Raw genomic sequence first — 26,652 nt, forward strand, 5'->3', positions numbered from 1 at the left:
AATTAGTCAATTAACTATTTGTAACGATTCCATTTGATCCATTAATAATCTTTCTTATTGCTGCTTTTTTGCTTTTTTTAAATCTGTGGCCTTGAACATTTGACGCCTAAATTTTGCATATAAATATAATAATATTTTATCAACGATTTTACAAACTAATCAAGATTAGTAATAGATAGGTGACGGCACGCCGATGACACAAGCTTCGGTCCGTATATACGTAAAAAGAAAGATGAGAAATGGATGTTGGAAGTACAAAGACAAACGAACAATCACAATCGTTTTTTCTTTTACGATTAAAAACGACAAAGTATTTAGAGATGACTCTTTTTATTTATTTTTGAGTTAAAAATATAAGTTATATAACAAAATGAATATATATAGTTTTCTATTCCCTCTAATTAATTATCATATTTTTTCAGTTAAAATAGAAAATTTAAAAATAATTTAATATTTTATTATTTTTACATAAAGTATATTATTTGATGCAATCTAAGTATCTAATAACTAATGAAAAAAAACTACATAGTACAAATAGTCATCGAACACAAAATTAACATAAATTAGTATATATAAACTTGTAAAATAATAAAACAAATGAAAATATCTAAAACATCTAATAAAAAGGAACAAAGGAGATCTAATATATAGTTTTTTTTTTTTTGTTGTCTGCTACATTATCATCATAGATAGATACTTTAAAGAAATACTAGTTTTAAATTGAAATGGAAGATTTATTATTGATTTAAAATTTGAGTCGTAGAGCAAGTGAATTGAGACTAATGGCTCATGATTTTCCTACTTGGCTATAATTCCATATACGACCATTAGTTTCGTCACCATAACGATTAGTTATAACCCTTTTCTTCTTTTTGATTCCTTTTATATAAAGAAAGATATTTGATATTTTTTGTGTGACTATTATAAACTCGTAGCTTACGTAAATCAAGTGTAAATGAGATAAGCTTTTTCATGCCCAAAAATCCAATCCAATTATATTTAAAAAATTAGTTCAAAAAGTTCTTAAGCTTTTTTCTTTCGGCTTTGTTGTAAGAACGTAGTTAAGCTTCGCAAGTAAATTTGAAGGCGAGAGATAAATTATAAATAAGGAAATACAAGAAGAGACAGCTGAGAGTTTTCAATGAGCAAAAAATGGAACAATCCAAATGTGTATAATACTATGGTTTATACATATACACACAACATATTAATCCCAGTCAAAATCGTAAAAACTAATTAATAATATCGCTTGTGTCTCAAAACAAAAACAAAAAAGGAGCTAAGTAGTTTTACATGAACACACAGAGGCTCCTGCGTCTACTCTCTTTTGACAGTTAACGTTCCCGGCAAAGCTTTTTTGAACAAGAAGCCGATTTCTGAGCTTTCAGCCTCTTAGTCAACGATCTTGTGAGGCCGTACCAGCCAATAGTCAACGATCAGCTGTAAGATGTGTGTGTGTTTTTCACTTGTGAGGTCGTAGCTCAAGCTTGTAAGCTCGTATTTCCATGGGAGAGATCGAGACACGTCCTTTCCTTGGCGATGAACCATCTCGGGGTGGCTCTTGATCGTCGTACCCTAGTATCTCCATGTCTTCTTGCAAGAGATTCAGTGAAGTTGGTTTTACCTTTGTAGCTGCAAGATCTTTGAACATGTCGGAGAAGTTCACCGGTTCATTAGCCACGCTTGTGCAGTTTTCTCTTCTTCCTTTATGGCAATAAGCTGAGTCCCAAGCTCGTCTGTTGAGGATAAGAGCGAACCTTGGCTTGTCTTCTTCCGATTGCTGAGAGTATTTGGATGGACGTGGAACCTTGAAATTCACTATGTGGAGGTCACACGGTAATGGTTTGGCTAAAGGAGCAAAGGAACCGTATTGCGGACCTCGCACAGATATGTCTTGCGGTTTCTTGGCAATGAATGTGTTTATGGGATAGTTCAAGTGAGCACCTACGAGGTGAGAGAGCAGAGAAGGGTTCCTCGGGTTAGGGTTGGAAGAATGGTCTGACTGAGAAATGTTGGATTCAGCAAGAAGGTGAAAAACCACGGTCATTGCACGGTTATCCATCACGCCTTGTCCGAGACCACGTCCATCATCACGAACCAACCTTCTGTCCAGCATAATCTCCAACCAACCCTCTCTGAGGCTTGCAACACCGAGAGATTGGCGAGAGTGCACAGAGAATCTCTGACCGTTTGATCCTTGGATAAATGCAAGAGATGGCATCGGGTAGTAGTTTCCTTGAAGAGGGATCTTATCATAAGTTTCTCTCCTGCTCATTTGGAAACCATTGAGATCTGAATAGAAGACCTTCTTGTTGTCAACATCAGTCTTGTACCGGACAATCAATTCCTGGTCATTAAAATCCTTACCTAGGAGCTCAACATGATATTCTATCTCAACCACTAGATCCTGCAGCGTATTACCTCCAGTGTAAAGACGAGTCTTGTGCGAGAGGGGTGATTTCTCATATCTGGTTTTAGGGTAAGAGAAGACTTCTTGAACCAGCAGACCCTCAGAGATGACTATATGTCCACCGGGTTGAACAATTGGCTGAGCTTCACCATTTGGTTTGAACAAGTACGCTCCACTTTCTGGACTCGAGTACATACCTATCTCTTCTCCCACAACAGTCTCTGATCCGTTTCTATGGACTATCTTCCGCAGTAATCCATTCTTCACATCGAACACAAGAGTCTGATGTTCATTTCGGATCTCAGTAACGTCGCTGTCCAGTTTGGAGCAGGAATATGGAGGAGGACAAGGAAACGGGTCAAACTCAGAAGCGTATTTAAGTTTAGACTGTGTAGCTTTCTCACATTCAACATTCCCATTAGCTATGTAATACGTTCTCAGACCAAGAGCTGGGATGGAAGCTTTCCAGTAAAGGCGATGTCTGCCTGTGAATAGTTTGGTATTGTCATGTTGCACTTCAGGAGAAATTTGGCTAGGGACACAAGTCCAGTTTGAGTCCAGAACCGAGATTTCAGCGCGGTTAACAACAACAGTCACTACCTCCTCTCTCGTCTGTTCCGATGGATTGAAGAGTATAACAGTGTGTGAATTCCCTTCCCGCGCAGCAATTGGCTTGTGAACCGGCCGAGCATCATACTTCGATCTCACTTGCTCTGCCTCGAAGAATGATGGGGACTGATCAGATTTGTCTTTTTCGTGACGGATCCCAAGAAGAACTTCTATTGCCTTAGACATAAAGATCTGAAGGTCTTGCAATGAAGTATGCATCCGGGTGCCATAATCTTGTACCACGTAATCCTTAGCAGTTCCAGTTACCCCATCGTGGTGCTGGAAAAGAGCTAGATTTCTTCTTGCAGCAGTTAGCTTATACGCAAAGCTAGTTGGGAATTTCTCACACTGAATTCGATGGCAATAACCTAACAGAAACGACATCATGATCTCAGCTCCACGAAGTGTATGCTCGAGCACACGATCAACAGCTTTGAAGAAAGGCCTTGAAACATAATAACCACTCCAATAGTCTTGTTGCCTATCTGCATATGTAAAGAAGTCACCTGACAGAGAAGGGAAACCAACAACCTGACCAGAGCCAACCTCACCAGGAAGAGAGTAATTTACTCTGTCAGCTTCTTCTCTGACTGTTCTGAAATAATCTTCTAAAGTACCAAACTTTGCCTCTGCATTTAGACTAGGATTAGAGTTGATGTGATCAAACAACAGCTGGTAGTTACGAAACTGAGCTTCGGCTTCATCAATACTGATGTACCTAAAATCATCTCCAAGAGGTATTAGAAGGGTATTTGTTCGATAGAGAGAAGATTTTTTCCTGTATTGATCCAGAAGCTTTAATGCCCTCTCCTGCACATTTTCTTGTGTAGTCTCCACTGGGTGTTTTCCCCATGGACAAAGTTCATACTTGAATCCCCGCATCCGAGCAAAATCAAACTGACAGCAAACTGCAGGCTCTGGTCCACACGTGTGTGGGATATCGTATGAATAAAAAGGCATCATGTGAACAAAAATATCAGTTGTTTCCATAGCATCCCAACTTTGACGCCAGATATATTCCAGATTCTTATGCAGTGCAAGGTCTTTCTTAAGCTCGTAATGAGTTCTCTGAATCAGCATGTTTTCAAAACCCATACGGCGGAGGAGATAAGCCATGGTTGATGAATAGCCAAAAGGATCTATGGCCCAAGAATTCTTAGGAATAACCCCAATTGTGTCATTCAGCCACATATTACCCTCTGCGATCTGCAGAAGAAGTGGTAAAAACAAAATCAGATACAAGAGCACAGGCAGAATAAGAAGAAAACATGGTTTACACTTAGAAAACCTGGATAACTCCTTTATGATGTTTAACCCAAAAAGGAACACAGTACAACAAGCATTATCTCTAGCCAATTGATAGTCTAACAACACACGTTCTTATATAGGCATAACCAAAAAGAAGAGGGTCTTTAGCTCAAAGGAGGTATCAGGTAATGATGAACTATAAACCAACCATAACTGACATAATAAATACACACTCAATGGCTAGCGGAGCAGAAACATTAAATGAAAATGCGGTAATCATCTATATTTCAGTTATCATCATTGTTTCAGTAAGCGTTATATTTCTATAAACAAACTAGAGCAGAGAAATTAAGTGCATAAAACTAGAAAGTCACATGTTGCTGTACATACCTGTTCAATTATGGCAAAATAATGAGAATTAGCCTGCAGAAAACATCAAGAAGAAACTTAGTACATATGTCTCAATCAAAACAATCAGCATAGGAATGGCATGGAACTAAACAACCGTTTCTTCTTTTTTTTTTTTTTTTTTATAAAAACCAAACAAGTCAGAAACATACCTCATCATTCATTACCCAGCCACCTCCAACGATCTCTAACTGCCCATTCTTGACCAAGTTAGTCAAAGCTTCCTGTTTATTGGGTGAAGCATCTCTCCACCATCTCTCCAGATATGACATCTCCTCCCATATAAACTTTCTTCTCGAATCCTATTTCAACCGATTCAAAACAAACCCCCACACAAATCAGATTCTAGCTAAATGGGAAACACTCACACCCTACTATTACATAAACTACGAATATCTGGTTGTAATACTTAAAGTTATCCTTTCAATTTCACAAAACCCACAACTAAAAATTCTCGCTTTAGCTCGTTTTCAAAGCGAAAGAGCTTAAAAATCCAAGCTTTAACTACAAACTTTCCAAAAAACTCTGTTTCAACACGAAAATAAAAAACAGAATCCACCAGAGAAGTTGGTTAAGAGTTAAATGACGTCATGAGAAATTCACTCTAAAAGATTGTTCACGGGATAATCATGGGGGGGGGGGGGGAGAGAATGATCCCTAATAAAATTAAAAAAAACAAAAAAAACTTTGGTGACATTACCTTAGATAAAGTCTCAACAATGGTGTCCAAAATATGCCTCGATTGTCTCTGATAATACTCCTCCACAGTCAATTTCCAACCAGGATCGTTATGAGAGTGAGGCACAACGAAGATTTTAAGCTTCTCTTTGTCCCACTCATCGCCTTTATACGTAACTCTCCAGCCTTGTTTCCACGGACCACCATCTACATCAAGAAACTCAATCCTATCGTACAGATCTTTGGTAGTGATATCAACGACGGCGCCTCCTGAACTGGAATCGTTTAAAGGCCGTCGATATATATTCTTCCGTGGCTTCACGATCCGATTGGATCTGGAGGTTAAGAAACGTGAGGAGAACGGTCCAGGTACGCCGAAGTGGAAGAGAGTGAGGAAGAAGAAGAGGAGTGAGATGACGAGTGCGATGACGAAGAAGTTTGCGAATAAGAAATTCATTACGACTGTTCGTTTTCGTGGCTTTCGATTGATCGCTAGTTTTGACTTCGATAAGGCTGTTGGGAGGAGTGACTGACCCCATCCGCTGCCGCTTCCGCCGCCGACTCCGCTGGTGGAGCTACGGCGGGTGTTGCCGATGTAGGAGGAGAACGGCATGAATGATCCTCTTCTCCTCTACTCGTCGGGATTTCCAAAGGCTTTTCCTTTTCTGCTTTTTTTTTCCTATCTAAAAAGGAATGAAACTACGTCGTTTGCTAAGTGTTCGGTCTTTTTTTTCCCCTGTTTGGGTCCGAGATCAATATATATGTAAAGTGGGGATGGTCGGTCTGTTTAGATTCGATGGACTTCTTCTGGAATCTGGATTGTGTTTAGTCTTTTGTAAATTCGAGTTATTAATCGTGGTTTTACTGTCTTTTTCCACATGAGCTAAATTACCTTTTTTCTTTGGTAAAATTTGATCGGAAAAACTATAGCATTTTTGTTACGTTTAGACGTTTGACGTATGTATTACAACAATTTATACCATGTCATTAAATAAAATAGAGATTTGGTGATTTCCACTAGCATTGGACCAAATTATCGGCCCAAAAACAGATTATGTGAAACAAACAAAAAGGTTTAGGAGGACGAATGGGTCCAAATTCTAGATTTTCTTAGCACTTAAAACTTATATATTGAAACAATTTAGTCTCATCATATAACATGAAAATTTCCGCATACTGTTATGTAAACAATTTTCTTTCTAAATGGCTCATATGAAAAAGAAAAAAAAAAAAAAAAAACATGAAAATTTGTGTCACCTTCATGGTGACACAAATTTCCACCATGAAGGGTCATCCAAGAAGAAAGCCCTTGTTGCTCTCATGCAGTAACTTTGCAATTAGGATGTTGAAGGAAGACAGTAATATAGAAGCAATGTATCCAATTTTATTTTTCACACATAAAATATAGAATATTTGCTCAATATAATCTTTACCCATTTTATCGAAGGATGGGATTGAGAGCCAAATATCCGACATGAATTTTAGGAATACCATACTATTCTTAGTCTAGGTCTAAAATATGGGCATTCTTCTATTATTTAATAAATAGACAGTAAAATATGTACTCTCATAAATGAAGAAACATTTAATGTTTAGCTATAAATATATAATTATTTATAATAATATACTTTTATATCTATTACTTCCTCCGGTTTAGTTTAATTGTTGTTTTAGAGATTTTTGAGTAGATTAAAAAACATTGTAAATTGACAAATTTAATCTCGTATGACTCCTCAATTTTTTTAATTGTATTAGTTTAAATTTTTAAATAAGATTATTTTTAAAATTTTATTGTAAAAGTTATCTTGAAAATTGGGAATGACAAGTAATTTAAAAGTTGTCAAAAAAAAGACAAGTAATTTAAAACAAAAAAAAATTCTTTAACTACGTGTAAACAAAACCAGAGAGATTAACTAATAATAATTCATTATTCTCACTCAATGAATCTTGAAATATATAATTTTCTAGCATTAATTAATAAAAATTTATAGAAAATCAATATTTGTGATACAAAAAATACTAAAAAATTATATTTTTACGAGGAAGTATATTTTATAGGAACATCCTACACATTGATATTAAATTTAATTATTCACTTGATGTAGATGACCACTGAAATTCAATATGTTTACTGATGAAAGTGACAATGATGTAAAAATATGAGAATTTTTTTTGCTATTTATTTACGTATATATATCTCTATTATATTATTTAAGAAACCCTTTAAACAAATAACCCTACTCCATGTAAGATATTACACAAAATACCACTGTATTTAATTACAAAATATAATAACAGAATCTTATTATTAATTTGTTGCAACCAGAAAACAGATTTTTATTAATATAGTTATTAAAAGAAAACAAATTCATGTAAATATTAATATAGTTATTTTTAGTGTTAATTATTTTTTTTTTCAACTCAAAAAAACTTATAAAATCAGAAAAAAAAATCTTGGTTATGTAAAATCTTAATTGATTCACGTAAATATATTAGAAATATTTTTCAATAATATTTTAGAACAATAATAAATCTTATAAAACGATTTTATTTTTTTATAGCCCAATATTTTTGAAATTATTTTAACAGATTTGATTTATTGTTTCTGAAATTTTAGGAAACAATAATAAACTATTTAGAACAATTATAAAACTTAATTTTATTTATAAAACTAAGATTAAATATATGCATCCTAAATCATTTAATAATGACAAATATATCTTAAAACTAAGATACAACATTGCTTATATTTTTAAAATATAAAATGTTATATTTAATTTATTAAATAATTGTTTGCAATGCACATCGACGCAGAGACATTTTATTAAAATCTAAGAAATCACAAATATTATATTTTATTTAATATAATATATATATAACTAAAAGATAAATCAAAAAGTTAAATCGTGATTTCTAAACATGACCACTTCAATACAGGTTTTGTTTTATTTTTAGGATTTTATCAAATTTATATGATTCACGGATTTGAACATTGAATCATGTAGACAAAACGGGTTGCAATTAGAGTATGAAACTAAGTAAATGAAATGTAAAAGATTATAAAATGTATAGCACGGGTAACTATCTATATATTTCTATGTGCTAACTATCTGAATGAAATATTCTTCAGTCAAGATATACTCATTATAGATATACTCTTTTAATTTTGATCATTCGAAATAAAAATAAAAATAATTATCCACAGAAAACTATTAAACCTCCACTATCTAAACAGTGCGGGTTACAATTTGTTTTAGCAAATTTTTTACAATTGATGATTTTATTTTCTAAAAGATTTCGCTCATTAACAAATTAATTCAAAATTTCAGAGGATTTGATATATATAATTTAATATAATGAGATGATTAACAAATCGACTAAATTTTCTATCGTAGGAGAGGTAATATATTGTCTTGTCACACTATTCAAAACATATATATATATATATATATATATTTTTTACGGGTTAACTTATTTGATACTTATAAATATTTAAATTTTATGATTTTGCACTGAGATCGATGAGTTTTAGTAACAAAAATATTTTGTTTTTTTTTTGTCAAAAACAAAATATTTTGTTATACCACTCATATAATTTTCTTGCACTTTAATTCATTTTTTACATTGACTCAATATTTAAGCAATTATACCCAAAACATAATAATGGTAAGTCGTTAAGTTTATTGTACCGACTATAATCAAAACCGGAGTATGAAACTAAGTAAATTATATATATATAAATTATAAAATACGTAAAATAAATCAAATAAAGATAATACTATTATTTTGTAACTAATAAATCAAAATTTACGTAAATATTTTCCCGCACTACACAGTACGGGTTATCATCTAGTATATATATATATATATTTCGTATTTATATGAGATAGATATGCAACTAATATTGTACAGTCTTCTTTGTAAATAACGATAAGTACGTTTTAAAAAACACATGAAAAAAAATACTAAAAGCGAATAATAAAAAGAATTCTCAACCTAGAAAAAGAAACTTCGACATACCTACAATATATATGACCACAAATACTACTTCACTTGCGTCCTCTAGCACTCCATTTTCTGCTTTGCAATGTGGGAAATGGTAAGAATGCAAGCTTTTGGTATGATTGGTGGTCTCCCTTCGGTCCCCTGTTGGAGTTTCTGGGACCAACATGTCCATCTCAAACAGGCATTCCCATCATGGGAACTGTGGCTCAAGCGTGTTCGACCAATGGGTGACTTACCAGACCTGCAAGATCTCCGCAAGCTGAACTTCTTCAGATTCATCTTACATCAATTCCACTTCCAACATTGAGCTCTGAGACGGACACTTTTGCTTGGAAAATCGAAGCTAAGGAATTTGATCACTTCAGCACAAAGAAAACATGGGAAGCTCTACGACAAAGACAAAATCCTCCAATTTGGTCAAACCAAGTGTGGTTCAAAGGCGCGATACCAAGACATGCGTTCATGATGTGGCTGACGCATCTCGACAGACTTCCCACAAGAACAAGACTTGCTACCTGGGGAATGGAAATTGAGACATCCTGCTGTATTTGTGGTCTGCAACCTGAAAACCGAGAGCACTTATTTCTCCACTGCGACTTTAGTGAAGATCTGTGGTTACAAGCAATGAAGAGACTGGTTTACAGGCCTTTTGTCTTCCACACCTGGAATGCTTTTCCCACCTGGTTAGACATAAACGACTCCACATCTTCATTAACACTTCGGCGACTAGTGGCGCAGGCAATACTGTATACTATCTGGATTGAGAGAAATGCCCGACTTCACAACAACATAGCAACATCGCCTTATATCCTTTTCAAGTTCCTGGATAGGCAAATTCGAGATGTCATCCTTGCAAAGAAGCATCGGAAAAACTTCAAAAGCTTATCGCAAGAGTGGTTGAGGTTTATGTAATTCAGGATATGATTAGATATCCCTTTGTTTTTTTGTTTTTTTTTGGGCAAGGACTATCTTTCGTTTTACCAAGCTTTGTATTAACTACTACAATTGAGTTTCAGTAATGAAAACCAAAAGGTTTACAACAAATATATATATATATGACAAAAAAAAGCCATACAAAACAAACTTTTTGCAATAATTAAAAATTATGATTGCATGATTCTAATCATATCTAAACACTCTAATTAGGTAGATACATATACAAAATGTTCAAATGAAAAAAATATAATCAAACTAAATGTAACACTTGTTGTATATCGGGCACAAAATCCCTAATTTTAAAAAAGTAAAAAAGATTTTTTTTTAAAAAAAAGCTTTAAAATAAGGCAATGACATTGAATACGTGTATTTGCAAAGAAGAAGAAGAAAACAAAAGAAGAAAACATTGAACCGGTAAAAGTATTTCCTAATTTGAAAAGAACCCGCCTATAACATAACAAAAAAAAAGGGTTTTCTAAGGTCACAACAAAGCTCAGATCCAAACACCAACTCTCTTATCTCTCGCTTTCGCTTATTTATACTCTGTGTCTCATCCAGAAAATATATTTTTTGTTGTCTTTGTCTTGTCTCTCTCCCTCAGGAAAATGGAAGCTCTCGGTCTCGGTCACCAGCCTTACAGCCGCAAGGAGAAGTCTCTCGGACTTCTTGTCTCCAAGTAAAAATCCTCATCTCATCTCATCTCTCTTTCGCTCGCTCGCTCCCTATATCTCTTGCGATTCTGATCAGATTGTTATTTCCTTTAGTCTTTTGTCACGTTTCCGCTGATTTTATTATCATCGCTACTCTTTTATGTTTATTATTTTTCAGTTTTTTGAAACTGTACAACCGCGACGGTGTTGATTTGATTGGGCTCGATGATGCCGCCGGGAAATTAGGTGATTTTTTTTTTTTTTTTTTTTAAATTTCCTCCCCATTATTTCGTCTTCGATTGGGTTTTGCGATGATAATATTATGCGTTATTCAATTGAAAAAAAAAAAAGAAAAAAAAAAAATCCCAGGCTTTGATTTCAATAGATTGATGTGTAATTGTTGATATCTGGAATTGTAGGAGTTGAACGTCGGCGTATCTATGATGTGGTCAACATATTGGAGAGTATTGGGGTAAAAACCCTTTGATGTTGATGATGTTTTTGTATTAATGGTGTCTGATTGAGTTTTTGATTTGAGCTGATTAGGGTTTTTTTTGTGGTGCTACGCAGCTTGTTGCGAGAAGAGGCAAGAATCAGTACTCGTGGAGAGGTTTTGGAGAAGTCCCTCGTGCTCTCGCTGAACTCAAAGTACTTAAACGAATCAATCTATTTTGGCTTTTCTTTGTTAGGTCATGATTGTTTTTGTGTAGTTGACAAGGGTTTTTGAGTTTTTTTTTTTTTTTTTTGTCTCTACAGGAAGAAGGAATGAAAGAGAAGTTTGGGACTGTCCCTTTTCTGACCAAGTCGGAGATGGTAACTTCATATCTCAGATGCTATTGATTTCTTTTGGTTGGGATAGTTTAGTTACTTTGTTGTGCTTATGATTCTGCCAAACATATCATCAATGAATATGGATTATTATATGTGAATAGGTCTTGTATGAGGAAGAAAGACAAGAATCTTTCAAGTTAACTCCTGAGGATCTAGATAACTCACCATCCCTCAAACTTGGTAATCTTCTTATGTTTGAGGCTCTTCATTGATTATTCCATTCACTTAGCATTTACCTATTTTGTCCATTCATTTATTTCCGATCTTGATTTCGATACGAATGAAGACATATATGTCCTTGCTAGTCATTGAAACTTTTCCAGGGTTAGGATTCGTGTTTCGAAGCTAACTAGCCGAACCTTGTTTTTGTTTGCTATTTTTTTGTAGATAACAAGAAGGAGAGATCTCTCTGGCAACTTTCTCAGAGCTTTGTGAAGCTGTTTCTATGCTCTGATGTAAGTGAATTAAGTATTATGCTATCTCTCTCTAAACAACTGGTTAATTACCAATTAGTTGACACCTCTCTTGTTGCTACTTTGACGTCAGGATGATCTGATCACACTCGATGGGGCTACCAAAGCATTGCTGAATGATCCACAGGATCCAACGACTATGAGAAGTAATCCTAATTCCTTCCCTTGACCTTGTTTGATCTCTGATTATTATTACATACAGAAGCAATAACCAAACCCCATTTTTTGTAAACTCTCTGCAGCCAAAGTTAGGCGCCTTTACGACATTGCAAATGTGTTTTCCTCAATGAACCTAATTGAAAAGGTATCAAATATTATAAGAGCTTGTTTTTCCATGCAGATTTAATATGCGCAATCTTGGAGATTTCAATCTCTCATCTTCTTGTTTTTAATTTTCTTATGTTCATACTGTACATGCAGACTCATATTCCAGAGACTAAGAAGGCGGCATATAGGTGGTTGGGATCCATAGACATATCTGAAAACAAATTCCTTACTGCTTCTGCAAGCTCATGTGATCCTATTCCAGATACTAAGAAGGCGGCTTATAGGTGGTTGGGATCCATAAACATATCTGAAAACAAAGTCCTTACTGCTTCTGCAAGCTCATGTGATCGTATTGAGCCTAAAAAGCGGGCATTTGGGACCGAGATCACCAACTTTAGCGCAAAGAGAAACAAAGCAGCTTGTTCTAAAGACCGCAAGCATAACGGGAAACAAAACACTAGCAGAGCAATCAAGCAAGAACCAGTTGATGAGCCTGACGTGAAGAACTTTGCCTTTGGATCATCCACTCCCGCTGGCACTTCTGGTATGAACAACATGGGAAACAACCTTAGGCCAAGACTTGGAGTTATCGAGGCCCTTTCTTCTATGTACCAGCCGCAATACTGCAATCCTGGTAAAATAACTACTACTCTATTCTCTACTTATGTCACACAATTTTGCTTTCTATGGAAATTCCTGAGTTATATGTTTTCCTTAATAACATAATCTTGTGGGGACTTCTTACAAATGAAAGTGTTTGTTTCATGAACAGCGTTATTTGGTCTTCTTGCGCATTACAAAGAGACATTTGAGTCATGCAAAGAAGAGTTTGGTCGGAAATGACTTAATCAGGTAGATTAACTTGATTCCCTGATCAAAAGCCAAATTTTAGTGCTCTTTTGCGTTATAAACTACAGATTAAAACTCGTACAGTGGTGATCATTTACTTGCAAATCAGAGCGTTTATCTTTTGGTTTTTGTGGAATATTTATAAAATAACTTAAAAGGTAGCTGACCGTTTAGGTTTTCTAGCGTTCCTTATTCGTTGCTAATATTAATTGTGTAATCCCATTTGATACAATTTTGGTGCTTAAAGCCTCAAAACAGTCAGTTTTCGTCTTTTCGATGCTATTCCAGTTCTATTATATATATATATATATATATCTAATTACGTTGGTTTCGATGGGATTCTAGAACTTTCTGTTGCAGTAGTCGAAGTAGAAATATTCTTACGTGAGTCTCTTGACTTGATTAAAAGATGAGTGTGTCGGAGTAAATATTATTTAACTCTGACGAAACAAAACAAACCACGAGAAAAGACCAAAATCTAGGCTTAGTGGGCCTTCAGATCACTAAAACGAACGAAGCAAGATTTTTCTTAACAAAATAAATCATTTTTATATAAAATAAAAATACTGTAATTACCAAAAAAAAAATATAAAAGGAAACAATTGAAATAAAACAAAAAGATTCTTCCAATACCTAACGCATATCACGCAGCCACACAGAGAGCTCGAGAGACGCTCAAACGATTAATGGCGGCCGCATCAGCGCGTGCCTTCTTCATGCTCTCTCGTGTCACTGACCTATCAAAGAAGAAGCTAATCCTTCACCAACCACCACCGTCTTCCTCATCTCCTCGCCGGTTGTTACCTTATGCTCCGAATCGTGCGGTGTCGTCTTCCTCTTCCTCCGCTGTAATCAGCTGTCTCAGCGGTGGTGGAGTTTCATCCGACGATTCGTATGTATCTACTCGCCGGTCTAAGTTAGATCGAGGTTTCGCTGTGATCGCGAATTTGGTGAATCGGATCCAGCCGCTTGATACGTCTGTTATCTCCAAAGGCTTATCCGATTCAGCTAAGGATTCGATGAAACAGACGATTTCTTCTATGCTTGGACTCCTTCCTTCCGATCAATTCCCCGTTTCCGTTACCATCTCCGAGCAGCCTCTCTATCGTCTCCTTATCTCTTCCATCATCACTGGGTATATATATTTTTGAATCTCTCTCTCTCTCTATATGATGTGATGGAACACTGTGGATTTAGGGATTTTGGTTTGTTTGTGGTTTTAATTAGGTATACGTTATGGAATGCGGAGTATCGTATGTCACTGAGGAGGAACTTTGATATACCGATTGATCCTAGGAAGGAGGAGGATCAGTCTTTGGAAGACGATGTTAGATTTGGTTCGGAGAAGGGAGTTGGTGAGGATTTAGGGAATTGTGTTGAAGAATTAGAGAGACTGAGTCCTCAGGTGTTTGGAGACTTGTCACCTGAAGCGTTGAGTTATATTCAGCATTTGCAGTCTGAGTTATCTACCATCAAAGAGGTAATTGATTCTCAAAGATGAGAGACTCTAGTTCAGTTGTTCAGCCTTATGCATTCTCAGTATCCTTGTCTAGATTGGCCAAGTCTGATTTTGTTTCTATGATCTTGGTTGTGATACGTTTAAGCACTAATACTAGTTTTATTCCTAATGTATTTCAGGAGCTAAATCTACAAAGGAAGAAAGCTTTGCGGATAGAATGTGAGAAAGGAAACAAGAATGATTTGTTGGATTATTTGCGTTCCTTAGATCCTGAGACGGTAGTAAACGTTGAGATTTCTTTTTTGATTCTTATTTTTTTGTCTCAAGATACTCAGTTTGATGACAAGAATTAATCATAATTTTACAGGTGACCGAGTTATCTCAACTGTCTTCACCAGAAGTGGAAGAGATCGTGAGCCAACTTGTCCAAAATGTATTAGAGAAGATCTTTGAAGGCCAGACGACTTCAAATTTCATGCAAAATCCTGGCGTAAGGACGACAGAAGGTGATGATGGAACTGGTAGAAAAGTAGCCACTTCCAGGGATTACCTTGCAAAGCTCCTTTTCTGGTAGGCCAAACTCCTCTTCTTAGGACGCAAATTGCAAATAATTAAAACAGAGCTTGTTAATCTCATCCACGGTCTGTTTCATTTCAGGTGCATGCTGTTGGGACATCATCTAAGAGGTTTGGAGAATAGATTACATCTGAGCTGTGTTGTTGGGTTGCTGTAAAATCAGAGCTTCAGAAAAAAGGAGACAAACAAAAAAAAAGAAAAAGAAACATCAATCTATATTCTTCTTCCCCATTTTGATTTCTTTAATCTAAGCGTTAAAGTTATTACCTATCAATGCCCCCTGCAATTTTCCACATCTTTTTGAGTTCTTCTAATTAGGTTGAAATGTCCAGATAGTTTTCGACCTCCTTGAGTTCTTTAAATTAGGTTTAGTTTCCACATAGTGTTTAGGCTGTTAGCTAATCAAAGGAAATAAGGATCACTAGAAAAGTAGATAGATTCCATCATTCTTTTTTTTTTTTTTTTTTGAACAAACAGATTCCATCATTCTTATTGGCTAGATATTAGTCTTTAAATTGCTATTTGTGTATCATTGTTATTTTATTCATTATTCTGTTTTAATAGACCTATTTGACTGTTTTCATATGTTCTTTAAGTAGGTGGTTGAGTAATTTAGTTGAATTTCTCACGTGTACCCACTTCACCAAACCCATGGCCATCATGATAGTGATTAACGAAGTAAATGAATTTAATACAGATAAGTTTGATATGGGTTCCGTTTAAATTTGATTTTTATTTTTTCGTTCAAATATTGTTTAAAATATGAAAATTCCAAAAGTACTGACTCGTTTTGGTGTGTATATATGATGTATCAACCCCGATTGTGCCATGCAGCCGAACAAACATGTTATCGGTTCTAGGTCGGTTTCTTGATTTCGTTTGGTTCATTTGGATAGAACAAAACTACATAAGTATGATAAAGACATGGTAGGTGAGTTTTGTTTGATTTATTAAAAAAATTTGGTATAATAACTCTTAGAACATAAAACAAAAAAGAAGGAAATTCATATGAAGACGGAACCAACCGAAAAAATAGCAGTAGGTTAGTAACTTACTTATGTCACACAAGAAGCATTGGACTCTTTTAATTTTGCTTCAAATATACAAATGTAACCTCTGAACGGTACTACTAGAAAAAGATGGGACTCCACCCAGTCTCAGAGGCTAATACCTCAAGCCCCTTTGGCTCTCTATCCGCTGCAGAATTCTACTCCCGCCACTCCGTCGCCCACTCCTCCGCCTACGTCACCAACCCTACCGGCCTTAAACTCTTCACCCAATGGTGGACTCCACTCAACCGTCCACCACTCGGCCTCATTGCCGTCGTCCACGGCTTCACTGGCGAATCCAGCTGGTTCCTTCAACTAACCTCCGTCCTCTTTGCCAAATCCGGTTACCTCACTTGTGCCATTGACCACCAAGGCCACGGCTTCTCAGATGGTTTAACCGCTCACATCCCAAATATAAACCTCATCGTCGACGACTGCATTTCCTTCTTCGATGACTTCCGTAACCGTCACTCAACCTCTTCCTCTCTCCCTTCCTTCCTCTACTCCGAGTCTCTAGGTGGCGCTATCGCTCTCTACATTACCCTCCGTCAAAAACACCAATGGAACGGTCTTATACTCAGCGGTGGAATGTGTTCCATCAGCCACAAATTCAAACCTCCGTGGCCGTTACAACACCTCTTAACCCTAGCTGCTACTCTCATCCCCACCTGGCGTGTTGTCCCCACTCGCGGCTCCATCGCTGGCGTCTCTTTCAAGGAGCCCTGGAAGCGGAAACTTGCCTTTGCTAACCCTAACAGAACCGTAGGTCGACCACGAGCCGCCACAGCCTACGAGCTCGTACGAGTCTGCGAGGAACTTCAAAGTAGGTTTGAAGAAGTTGAAGTCCCGTTAATGATCGTACACGGCGGAGACGACGTCGTCTGTGATCCGGCCTCTGTCGAGGAGCTTTACCGTAGATGCAGTAGCAAAGACAAGACGATTAAGATTTATCCAGGAATGTGGCATCAGCTGATTGGAGAGTCGGAAGAGAACGTCGACTTGGTTTTCAGAGATGTTTTGAATTGGATTAAGGAACGATCTGAAGTCTCCACCATTGAAATTGGTAGCAAAGCTTAAAATCTCCGGCTAAAATGTAGACGATCTTAGTTTTCATACATACTTACAAAATAAATAATCAAATTTTTATATTAGTAAACAAATCCGAGAATTTTGTATTTCGAGATCCTCAAGAATAGGTCAACTGAAATCTCTAATTCTTAGTTAACAAAAGATGTGAAAGTATGAATTTTGATAAGTTCAATCTCCACTGAAGAAAGATGAAAGATATAATGAAGGAAGTAGAAGGGAAAGTGAAGTTTTCAATGGCGGATTCGACAATGATGTTACTTGTCCAACAAGCTATGGACAAAGCTCATGAGAAGATCAAAACTAAACACGGTCTTCTCCTCCGTCTCAACGCCATTTCTATTTTCTACGAACTCGCTGTGTTACAGCTCGAGAGCTGCCTTAGTTTCGTCAGACAAGAGACCGATAAACTCGAGAGTAACCACGTGGAAGTGGTTCGCGATCTGAGAGAGATCAAAGACAGGCTTCACCACCGTCTCTTAGAGACAGAATTAGCGATTCTTGAGAAAGACAGACAGTTGTTGGAGAGTTCTGAGAACCAAGAGAGTCTAAGAAACGTGTTGGAGAGTAAAGAAACAGAGTTGGTTCATTTGCAAGATCTTGAGAGAAAGAGATTTCATAACAAGATTGGAGATTCTATTAAAGAAGATGAGTTTTCTGAGCTGAAGAGCTCTGTTGATCAGCAAGTGATGAATCTTAGGCAAAAGCTTGAGACAGAGTACGATGAATTGAGAGGAGAAACAGTGGATCCTTCAGGGGTTGATATCGATGTTTTGAAAGGGACAATGGATCTTGCTTTCAACAAGATGCATCACGCTATATTCTTGTCCGAATTAGGTCCGATTGAACAGAGTTGGAGATGGTCTATAGAGAGAGACTCAATGTCGTTACTGATAAAAGGTTTCATGAATGGTTTAGAGGAGAAGATGGAGAAGGTAATGATGGTTGTGAGAGATTATGAATCAGGTTTTAAAGAACGAGTTAGTTCAATTCGTAGAGAGGTAGAGTGTTTAGAATCTCAGATTGAACAGATCATTACCAATAGATCTTCATCTCCTAGATCATGTGTAGCAACAGTATCATCATTATCTTCAATAGATTGTGAAATTGTTGGTGTTGAGAAAGAACCTAAAGAGGATGAAAAAGAAGAAGAACAAGAACAAGATTCAAGCAATTTTCCTGTTTCGAAGTTGATAAAGAGTCATGAATCAATAATTAGGAGGAAAAGTGAAGAGCTTGCTCCTACCAAAATCGAGTCTGTTAAACGTCAAAAGAGCTACAACAGCTCTAGCTCGAAGCAAGCTGTTGATGATATTGTGGCAGGTCTTGATAGCTTGATGAGTCTTAACACTAAGCTGTTGGAAAATATGTTTGATGATAGTGGTGGTGGTAGGTATGATCATGAGCATGAAGTGGTAATGGATGATAATTTGGATGATGTTTGGATGAAAATGCAGAAGAATAGATCAGTGTTTTCAGACAATGCTATAGAGGAGAAAGAAGATGCAGAGATGAGATTGTTAATATTGGAAGATACTTACTTGACTTTGCTCAAAGGTTTAATAACAGATGAGAACACAAACAATAGAACGGCGAAAGAAGAAGAAGACGAGATTAAGAATTGGGAGAAAGATTATGAGATTCTTCGTGAAGATGATGAATTCAAACAAGAACTCAGTTGGATTGTTGTAACAGAGTTGCTAAGAGAAGCTTCAGAGACAGTGGAGAATCATGAAAAGATGGAAGCAAACAATAAACGAATGATTGAGGTAGAAGGAAACAGAGCCTGCTTGGAGATCTCTTTATTGTATGATGATTTTGATTCGAAGATTCAAGAGAAGTTAAAGATGGTAACGTTCAGGTGAGTAGAAAAAAGGGTTCTTGTAAAAACAGATCAAAACTTTATAATGAAGCTTAAGTAGTGATCTTTTTTCTTTTTTTTTTTTTCTTTTTCATTTTCGAGGTTACAAAATTTGGAGATAAAGATTGATTCAACGATAGATTGTATAGCAGTGTTGAGACGAAAAGAATCAGTTTATAGAACAGCTTTTGTTCTTAGGTCTGAAAATCTCAAAAAGGCAGAAACTGAGGTAGAACAGTTTGTGATTTCATTCTTAATTGTGAGTATTTTTATGTAGTCATATGAAACTGCAAAAAAATTGCAGGTTGATCTTCTTGGAGATCAAGTCGATTCGCTTGTGAAGCTTCTACATCAAACACTTTGGACATTTCATCAACATCCATTGCTTCTCTGCAACAACTCAGATGTAAGCTAACATCTCTATTTTTAAAAGTAGATTGTTTCACAAGTAATCTCTATATAGAAAAATCTATTAATTTTGCCTTTTTGAGTTTTTTTTCTTTTCAGATATTGGAGATCTCGAAGATGATCAAGAAAGAGTTATCATGTGAGGATTCATGAAACCAATTCTACTACATAATACACCATTCCTTTTCTTTCTCTTTTTTTCTTTTCATAAACTTTTTCAATATAAAATTTATGAAAGTCAACCTCAATTAATGTGATTTCCAAAAATTCTCTGAAGAAATTTTAAATTTATTACTAAAATAGTTCTGCTATTTAAAAACAATAAATATGTTTAGCAAATCTTTGTTATACAATTTTAACATGACTAGGAAAAAAAATTAAATAACTCACCAAAATTCTCATATTTAGTCCAAGTTACATTTTTCTATAAGAACCCTAAAATCCACTTATTACATCACAATAAGATCTTTAATATTTAAAACCTGTCCAATTCCAGAAAAAAAAAAATGGAAACGAAACAGATCAAAGCGATGTTCTTCTTCTCAACTCTGATCGTGGCAGTGCTTTGTCGTCATCAATCCAAAGTTCAGGCGTCGATACCAAGTCCAGATGGACCAGATGAGTGCTTCCAGGCCCTAAAGAAGGTTAAAGGTTGTGTCGAAGCGGTGAAAGCTGCCACTGAAGGAGGGTATAAAGGTTTGGGTAAGGATTGTTGCGACGCCATTAATAACTTCTCCGGCGAGTGTTTATTGACCTTTCCCCCCGGAAAAACCATACATTAGCCATTTCGTTACTCGTTAAGGCTGCATGTGATGTGAATTTAAATGTATCAGATCAAATCATTGTTTCCTTGTAACGCAAAACACTATGCGTTGGTGTTTTGAAGAAAACTTAATAAATCGATAAAATTGCTGTTTGATTATTCTCGCTCACTAAAAATTTCCACAATTCTAAAAACAAGAACCTTAATGGATCATTCCATAGCTTTATTTGAGTCTCTGTTCTGTGTTCTCTACTTCCCAATTAAGTTGATTCAAAGCAAGTAGGATTTAATCAGAGTAATGATGACAAGGAAAGGATGATGAAAGTGATGACCTCGACCTTGGTTGTATTATAGGTGATGTTGTCTCAGGTTTAACGATTAATGGTCCAACAAAAGAAGCCCACTAGTTGGGAAGGAGTCATATGCGGGCCAGACCCACTAGGATCTAGCTTCGTCATATTAGAAATTAAATCGTGGGCACAGATTTGTAGCATTATTCTTTTAATTTTTTAGTGAACAATACTTAAGTTCATCCGTAGGGTGAACCTCTCCATTCACCTTCTTGTAAAATAAAGAAATAAAATCTGTATACATTATTATAAAATTAAAAACTTAAACTACTCTTTTATAAACTCAAACCGACATATAATTTCATTCTAATTGTAAAATCTAAACTCTAACCATCTCATTAATAAACCCAAACCGAGATATAATTTCGTTCTAATTATAAAATCTAAACCCTAACCATCTCATTTGTAAACCCAAACCGACATATAATTTCGTTCTAATTATAAAATCTAAACTCTAACCACCTCATTTGTAAACCCAAACCGACATATAATTTCGTTTTAATTATAAAATCTAAACCCTAAAAAAAATATTTGTAAACCTAAACCGACATATAATTTCGTTTTGATTGTAAAATCTAAACCCTAAACAATTTATTTGTAAACCCAAACCAACATATAATTTTGTTCTAATTGTAAAATCTAAACCAAGCCAATATTTAATTTTCCTTAATTAAAAGTATACAAAATTTGTTTTCTTAATTGGTTTTGCTTTTTAATTTAATTTTAAAATGAGATAATGTATAGAAGATTTCGATTGGTTGAAAAGAAGAAGGTGAATGGAGAGGTTCACCTCTAGGGGTGAACCTAAGTATTTTTCTTTTTAGTGACCTCTATGACCTATGCTTGACTGGATTTATCACCAAAGAGATTAGACTACTCCCACACTTAAATCTCTTGTAAGCATAGGTTATTGATTCGGCTCCACTTAATTTTTTGTTCTTTTGTTTGTCAATTTCTTTTAGTTGTAAGCAAAACCACTTAATTCCATTTCTTTTGTTTTTTAGCACGAACTTATGAAAAAACCAACTCACTGGTCCAATACCAACTGACGTGTATTTTATTCATCTGCGTGGTGGAAAAACTAGGGACGTTTTCTTGATATACCACTCTGGTTAGTAAAAGAAGGTTTGAAGTTGACATACTTAGGTCAGCCGTTGTGGCCATTTTATTTCTACAGGTAAATCACACTTTTAAAGGAGTTTAGTAAATTATAAAATAAATTGATTATTTAATAATTTATGTTACATAAATATTCTTTTAAATAAATATTTTTCAAAACTTGTACAAAACCTATAAAAAAAATTCTCAATTATAGTTTTATAGCATTTTTAGTTTATTTTGTAGTTTTTCCACTGTCAACAAATGAAAAAAAACTTATATATTATTTATTATATTTTTTAGATTCATCATGAAAATAAATATTATTTGAGATGATTAATCGAAAACTAAAGACACTTTTCCGAGATGATTGATGAAGTCATATATAAAAATCATTTGGAAAATGATTCAATTATACCAGTATAAGTGAGATCAAAACCTAACTTATCTATATTTACAATTCACAATAATTTGGTTTTAATATATAAACATATTATACATATATATATGTTAATTAACTATATAATGATAAATAATATATGATTAGAATAATAGTAATAAATGAATAGAAATTGAAAAATAGTTACATAATAATTTCATGTGAGTTATTTATCTTAAAATTAACAAAAAAAATAAAAGTAAAATAAAAAATACGCCACATATGTTGAAGATGACAAGTAGAATTAAAAATAAAACTATACATTATGATGTCCGTAATATAGAAATAATATATATGTAGTACTAATATTTAAAAAAAATTAAAAACAATTTAGGTGATAGAAAAGTTAAATATTTCATGATATTTTAAAACAAAAATATCACCGGAATTTCGGTTTACATAAACCCGATCGGTGGCGTGTACAGAAATCCGGAATTTTGAATCAATTCGCCGTTTCGGTTCGAACCACTGCTAAATGTCGGCAAATTTCGGTTCTCTGGGTTAAACCGTAACCCCAGGTTAAAAAACTATGAACAAACCTCAGCTTTATTCAACGCCACGCGCCTATCTTCGTGTCACTCTCATTCCTGATTCTTCTTTTACAGTCTCTCTCTCTCTCTTCCCGAGCTTCAAAGCGGTGATGTTCATATGTTTACATCATAAACCATCGATTGGGTATTGCAAAACTTAGGCTAAAGTGAAGAGCTTTAGTCTGCTGCTGTTACTGTTCTTTGTCAGAATGAGAGGAACCTTTCTGATTAGATCAAGGCTACTGATTTTTAGGGCTCCTGCCGTTAATTGTTTAAGATCTAGTCCTGTCTTGCTTAATCCGAGCGATACATGTATCGTTCGGCCGCATTTGGATCCTCCTCCCGTAGCTTGTATGCTTCCTTTGAGTCTCTGTTCTATGTTCTCTACTTCGAAGCAAGTAGGATTTAATCAGAGTAATAATGACGAAAGTGAAGAAGAGATTGACCTCAATCTTGATTGTATCATAAGTGATGATGTTAAAGTGATTGTGAAGCTCTTGAAAGATTGTGGGAGTGACCGGAAGGAACTAAGGAACAAGCTTGAGCAATGTGATGTGAAGCCGTCGAATGAATCAGTGGTGGAGGTTCTTTCTCAAGTTCGTAATGATTGGGAAACTGCTTTCACTTTCTTCGTTTGGTCAGGGAAGCAGCAAGGTTATGTTCGCTCTGTTCGTGAGTATCACTCTATGATCTCTATTCTTGGTAAAATGAGAAAGTTTGATACAGCTTGGACATTGATTGATGAGATGAGAAAGTTTAGTCCTTCTCTTGTTAACTCACAGACGCTTTTGATCATGATTAGGAAGTATTGTGCTGTACATGATGTTGGTAAAGCCATTAACACGTTTCACGCCTACAAAAGGTTCAAACTTGATATGGGGATTGATGATTTCCAGAGTTTGCTTTCTGCTCTTTGTAGATACAAGAACGTTTCAGATGCTGAGCATTTGATCTTTTGTAATAAGAATGCGTATCCGTTTGACGCCAAAAGTTTCAACATTGTTCTTAATGGATGGTGTAACGTGATTGGTAGCCCACGGGAGTCTGAACGAGTCTGGTTGGAGATGGGAAATGTTGGAGTCAAACACGATGTCGTGTCTTATTCGTGCATGATATCTTGCTACTCGAAAGGTGGAAGCTTGAATAAGGTTCTCAGACTTTTCGATCGGATGAAGAAAGAGGGTATAGAGCCAGACAGAAAAGTTTACAACGCTGTGGTTCACTCTCTTGCCAAAGCTAGGTTTGTCTCCGAGGCTAGGAGTTTGATGAAGAAAATGGAGGAGGAGAAAGGGATGGAGCCAAATGTTGTTACTTACAACTCTCTCATCAAACCTCTTTGCAAGGCTAGAAAAACCGAAGAGGCTAAACAGGCTTTTGATGAGATGCTGGAGAAAGGACTCTTGCCAACAATACGCACATACCATGCTTTTATGCGGATACTAAGAACAGGAGAAGAGGTTTTTGAGCTGTTAGCTAAGATGAGAAAAATGGGTTGTGAACCAACTGTGGATACGTACATAATGTTGATCCGTAAGTTATGTAGGTGGCGCGATTTCGATAGTGTGTTATTGTTGTGGGATGAGATGAAGGAGAAGGGGGTTGGTCCGGACCTTAGCTCATACATTGTGATGATACATGGGATGTTCTTGAATGGTAAAATAGAAGAAGCGTTTGGGTTCTATAAAGAGATGAAGGAAAAGGGTATGAGACCAAATGAACATGTTGAAGATATGATTCAAAGCTGGTTTTCAGGTAAACAGTATGCAGAACAGCGGATAATAGATTTGAAAGGGAATGCTTCGGAAGGAGATATTGTGAAGAAATCTGAAAGGGAAGAGAACTTTCTAAAGCAGCCTGAGGTGAGAAGGGTTGTGAGAGGACATGGATATTCGTATTGGGATGAATAGAGAGCTATAGAGAGAAATCTTGAAGCAACAGTTGAAGAGTCAAGAAGAATCATAGGTAGGAACCATCCTGAAGTGATTTGACCAGATTAGCTAGTTCTGGTATGTTTTATTATATTAGGTTGATTTTGCTTTAAGGAGAACCATCTTGCTTTTGACAAAGTTAGCTAGTTCTGGTTATTGTTGTTATTTTGTTTAACTCCTCCCCTGTACAGATGAAAGGCTAAATTTTGTTCGTATATGTGATGATGTTGTCTCAGAAGATGTTGGAAATATCTTGAAGCTGTTGAAAGATTGTGGGAGCGACTGTGTCCCAGAGTTGAGACAAAAACAATATATCTGTTTATAGAACAGCTTTTGTTCTTAGGTCTGAGAATCTTAGAAATGCAGAAATTGTTTTGTGATTTCATTCTTACTTTGTGAGAATGTGAGAGTGACTACACGCATATACAGATTTCAAATGTGAAAAAAAGAAGAGAATATTTTTTAACGCAAAAAGATATTAGAGAGGTTGCTTGGAGTTGGGATGAAACGCTAAACAAACGCTCAACTTATAAACTCATGTACAATAAAATGAAAAGAGACAGACATTTAATTGTATTTTTGTTTTTTTTTGTTTTTAGAACTGAGAGATGCTCCCGTGGCTCGTTTGAGCTAATTTTTGTACTCTGCTGGCGAAAAAAAAAAAAAAAAAAGAACTGAGAGATGCTCACACAGTTAGGTTCTCAAATGGTCAACGTGTTCTCTGATGAACTCTTGTATCTGATCTGTTTCTCCCGTTAGTCCAGAGGTCTCAGCGACAGTGATTGTGTTACGGCAATGTGAAAACGAGAACACTTCTCCTTCAATCCCGAGTGTAAAGTCATTCCTTTCGCTCCTAAGTCTCTCTCTGCGAAACACACACACATATATATATAGAAACACATGATTAAGAAAGAAGGACCCTCACAGTTCTCTCTCCAGTTGCCTGCTAATGAAACCTTTGAAATGCGCAGTTACTTTATCCGTCTTGTTACAACAAAGTAGAAGCGGGATCCTATTCGTAACGACACTAGCATTGGTGAGAATGTCATAAAATACCCTGGAAAAGAAGAAACCATGTATAAAGTACGATTCTATTACTAAATCACCTCTCTTTTAATTGTATATGTGGTAATATATAATTACTCACTCTGAAGCTGCCTGAGAATTTCGGAGAAATTCTAGTGAATCAACCACAAACACAACAGCGGCTGCTCTAGGCAAGTATCTTTCCAGAGTAGACCTAAAGCGAGGGAGCCGAGGAACATCAACAAGCTGAACAGGTTTTGGTATTCCACTCTGTTTAACACATTGCAATGTATGTTTGTTCAGTCCATAAAACACTTACACTTAACATATATATTCTTGAACTAAAAAAAAAAAAAAAAAAAAAAAAAAAACTAATGAATATACCATAGTGATTTCAGTGCGACGGAGAAAGGTGCGTTGGTCCAGTTCCACTGACATTACATCACTCGGACGTGTAGATAAATCTCGGAGCTGTCACAAATACAAAAATGCATATATAAAAGTTAAAACCATCTCAATCATCATCATGATTCATGACACATCAACATTCAGACTTAGGCTATGAATGGTAACCACTTAAATGCGGTTTTGGAGGTGCGTTTTTTTTTTAATATACTAAAGTCAACATTCAACACATTTAAAACAAATTTGCGTTTTCTTAAAAAAAAAAAAAAAAAAAAAATCGCGGATTTTGGGGCACAAATATAGGACCGTT

At 35.6% G+C, this 26,652-nt stretch overlaps 7 protein-coding genes across 7 annotated transcripts; 5 read left to right on the forward strand and 2 right to left on the reverse strand.

The window, feature by feature from the left end:
• Positions 1-1,135: 1,135 nt before the first annotated feature.
• Positions 1,136-6,219, reverse strand: LOC104709139 (alpha-mannosidase 2). Its single transcript, XM_087462085.1, has 4 exons — positions 5,376-6,219; positions 4,828-4,977; positions 4,658-4,690; positions 1,136-4,225 (listed from the first exon to the last, which is right to left on the reverse strand). The coding sequence occupies exons 1-4, from the start codon at positions 5,964-5,966 to the stop codon at positions 1,463-1,465; spliced, it is 3,537 nt and encodes a 1,178-aa protein (XP_087318211.1). The 5' UTR covers positions 5,967-6,219; the 3' UTR covers positions 1,136-1,462.
• A 4,559-nt stretch (positions 6,220-10,778) lies between these two features.
• Positions 10,779-13,636, forward strand: LOC104705768 (E2F transcription factor-like E2FD). The gene is made up of 11 exons (XM_087463488.1): positions 10,779-10,970; positions 11,123-11,190; positions 11,364-11,416; positions 11,515-11,592; positions 11,701-11,757; positions 11,877-11,955; positions 12,163-12,230; positions 12,322-12,394; positions 12,491-12,552; positions 12,669-13,149; positions 13,288-13,636. Exons 1-11 carry the CDS (start codon positions 10,900-10,902, stop codon positions 13,356-13,358), a joined length of 1,161 nt encoding a protein of 386 aa, XP_087319614.1. The 5' UTR covers positions 10,779-10,899; the 3' UTR covers positions 13,359-13,636.
• A 192-nt stretch (positions 13,637-13,828) lies between these two features.
• On the forward strand, positions 13,829-15,667 carry LOC104705769 (uncharacterized). The gene is made up of 5 exons (XM_087463489.1): positions 13,829-14,499; positions 14,592-14,844; positions 15,003-15,101; positions 15,191-15,393; positions 15,481-15,667. The coding sequence occupies exons 1-5, from the start codon at positions 14,051-14,053 to the stop codon at positions 15,554-15,556; spliced, it is 1,080 nt and encodes a 359-aa protein (XP_087319615.1). The 5' UTR covers positions 13,829-14,050; the 3' UTR covers positions 15,557-15,667.
• Positions 15,668-16,538: 871 nt separating this feature from the next.
• On the forward strand, positions 16,539-17,608 carry LOC104705770 (caffeoylshikimate esterase-like). Its single transcript, XM_010421841.3, has one exon. The coding sequence runs from the start codon at positions 16,539-16,541 to the stop codon at positions 17,523-17,525; it is 987 nt and encodes a 328-aa protein (XP_010420143.1). The 3' UTR covers positions 17,526-17,608.
• Positions 17,609-17,725: 117 nt separating this feature from the next.
• Positions 17,726-20,070, forward strand: LOC104705771 (uncharacterized). The gene is made up of 4 exons (XM_010421842.2): positions 17,726-19,395; positions 19,498-19,624; positions 19,700-19,801; positions 19,903-20,070. The coding sequence occupies exons 1-4, from the start codon at positions 17,726-17,728 to the stop codon at positions 19,954-19,956; spliced, it is 1,953 nt and encodes a 650-aa protein (XP_010420144.2). The 3' UTR covers positions 19,957-20,070.
• A 2,941-nt stretch (positions 20,071-23,011) lies between these two features.
• LOC104705773 (pentatricopeptide repeat-containing protein At5g15010, mitochondrial-like) lies at positions 23,012-25,385 on the forward strand. Its single transcript, XM_010421844.3, has one exon. It carries the CDS (start codon positions 23,193-23,195, stop codon positions 24,888-24,890), a length of 1,698 nt encoding a protein of 565 aa, XP_010420146.2. The 5' UTR covers positions 23,012-23,192; the 3' UTR covers positions 24,891-25,385.
• A 29-nt stretch (positions 25,386-25,414) lies between these two features.
• Positions 25,415-26,496, reverse strand: LOC147939600 (uncharacterized). The gene is made up of 3 exons (XM_087463490.1): positions 26,322-26,496; positions 26,059-26,207; positions 25,415-25,968 (listed from the first exon to the last, which is right to left on the reverse strand). Exons 1-3 carry the CDS (start codon positions 26,373-26,375, stop codon positions 25,833-25,835), a joined length of 339 nt encoding a protein of 112 aa, XP_087319616.1. The 5' UTR covers positions 26,376-26,496; the 3' UTR covers positions 25,415-25,832.
• Between the last annotated feature and the right edge of the window lie 156 nt (positions 26,497-26,652).

The sequence above is a fragment of the Camelina sativa genome, chromosome 8 (genome assembly GCF_030686135.1).
Source record: "Camelina sativa cultivar CO46 ecotype springtype chromosome 8, ASM3068613v1".
NCBI lineage: Eukaryota > Viridiplantae > Streptophyta > Magnoliopsida > Brassicales > Brassicaceae > Camelina > Camelina sativa.

Excerpts from the sequence above, each read along its gene's own strand:
- LOC104709139 (XM_087462085.1), bottom strand. The coding sequence starts at position 5,966 with ATGCCGTTCTCCTCCTACATCGGCAACACCCGCCGTAGCTCCACCAGC. Across the intron at positions 4,691-4,827 it reads GCTGGGTAATGAATGATGAG|GCTAATTCTCATTATTTTGC; the intron begins GTATGTTTCTGA and ends TGTTTTCTGCAG. Across the intron at positions 4,226-4,657 it reads ATTTTGCCATAATTGAACAG|ATCGCAGAGGGTAATATGTG; the intron begins GTATGTACAGCA and ends CTTCTTCTGCAG.
- LOC104705768 (XM_087463488.1), top strand. The coding sequence starts at position 10,900 with ATGGAAGCTCTCGGTCTCGGTCACCAGCCTTACAGCCGCAAGGAGAAG. Across the intron at positions 11,191-11,363 it reads TGATGCCGCCGGGAAATTAG|GAGTTGAACGTCGGCGTATC; the intron begins GTGATTTTTTTT and ends CTGGAATTGTAG. Across the intron at positions 12,395-12,490 it reads GGATCCAACGACTATGAGAA|CCAAAGTTAGGCGCCTTTAC; the intron begins GTAATCCTAATT and ends AACTCTCTGCAG.
- LOC104705769 (XM_087463489.1), top strand. The coding sequence starts at position 14,051 with ATGGCGGCCGCATCAGCGCGTGCCTTCTTCATGCTCTCTCGTGTCACT. Across the intron at positions 15,102-15,190 it reads GTTCCTTAGATCCTGAGACG|GTGACCGAGTTATCTCAACT; the intron begins GTAGTAAACGTT and ends ATAATTTTACAG. Across the intron at positions 15,394-15,480 it reads CTTGCAAAGCTCCTTTTCTG|GTGCATGCTGTTGGGACATC; the intron begins GTAGGCCAAACT and ends GTTTCATTTCAG.
- LOC104705770 (XM_010421841.3), top strand. The coding sequence starts at position 16,539 with ATGGGACTCCACCCAGTCTCAGAGGCTAATACCTCAAGCCCCTTTGGC.
- LOC104705771 (XM_010421842.2), top strand. The coding sequence starts at position 17,726 with ATGAAAGATATAATGAAGGAAGTAGAAGGGAAAGTGAAGTTTTCAATG. Across the intron at positions 19,396-19,497 it reads TTAAAGATGGTAACGTTCAG|GTTACAAAATTTGGAGATAA; the intron begins GTGAGTAGAAAA and ends TTCATTTTCGAG. Across the intron at positions 19,625-19,699 it reads TCAAAAAGGCAGAAACTGAG|GTTGATCTTCTTGGAGATCA; the intron begins GTAGAACAGTTT and ends AAAAAATTGCAG.
- LOC104705773 (XM_010421844.3), top strand. The coding sequence starts at position 23,193 with ATGAGAGGAACCTTTCTGATTAGATCAAGGCTACTGATTTTTAGGGCT.
- LOC147939600 (XM_087463490.1), bottom strand. The coding sequence starts at position 26,375 with ATGTCAGTGGAACTGGACCAACGCACCTTTCTCCGTCGCACTGAAATC. Across the intron at positions 26,208-26,321 it reads GTCGCACTGAAATCACTATG|AGTGGAATACCAAAACCTGT; the intron begins GTATATTCATTA and ends TGTGTTAAACAG. Across the intron at positions 25,969-26,058 it reads AATTCTCAGGCAGCTTCAGA|GGTATTTTATGACATTCTCA; the intron begins GTGAGTAATTAT and ends CTTCTTTTCCAG.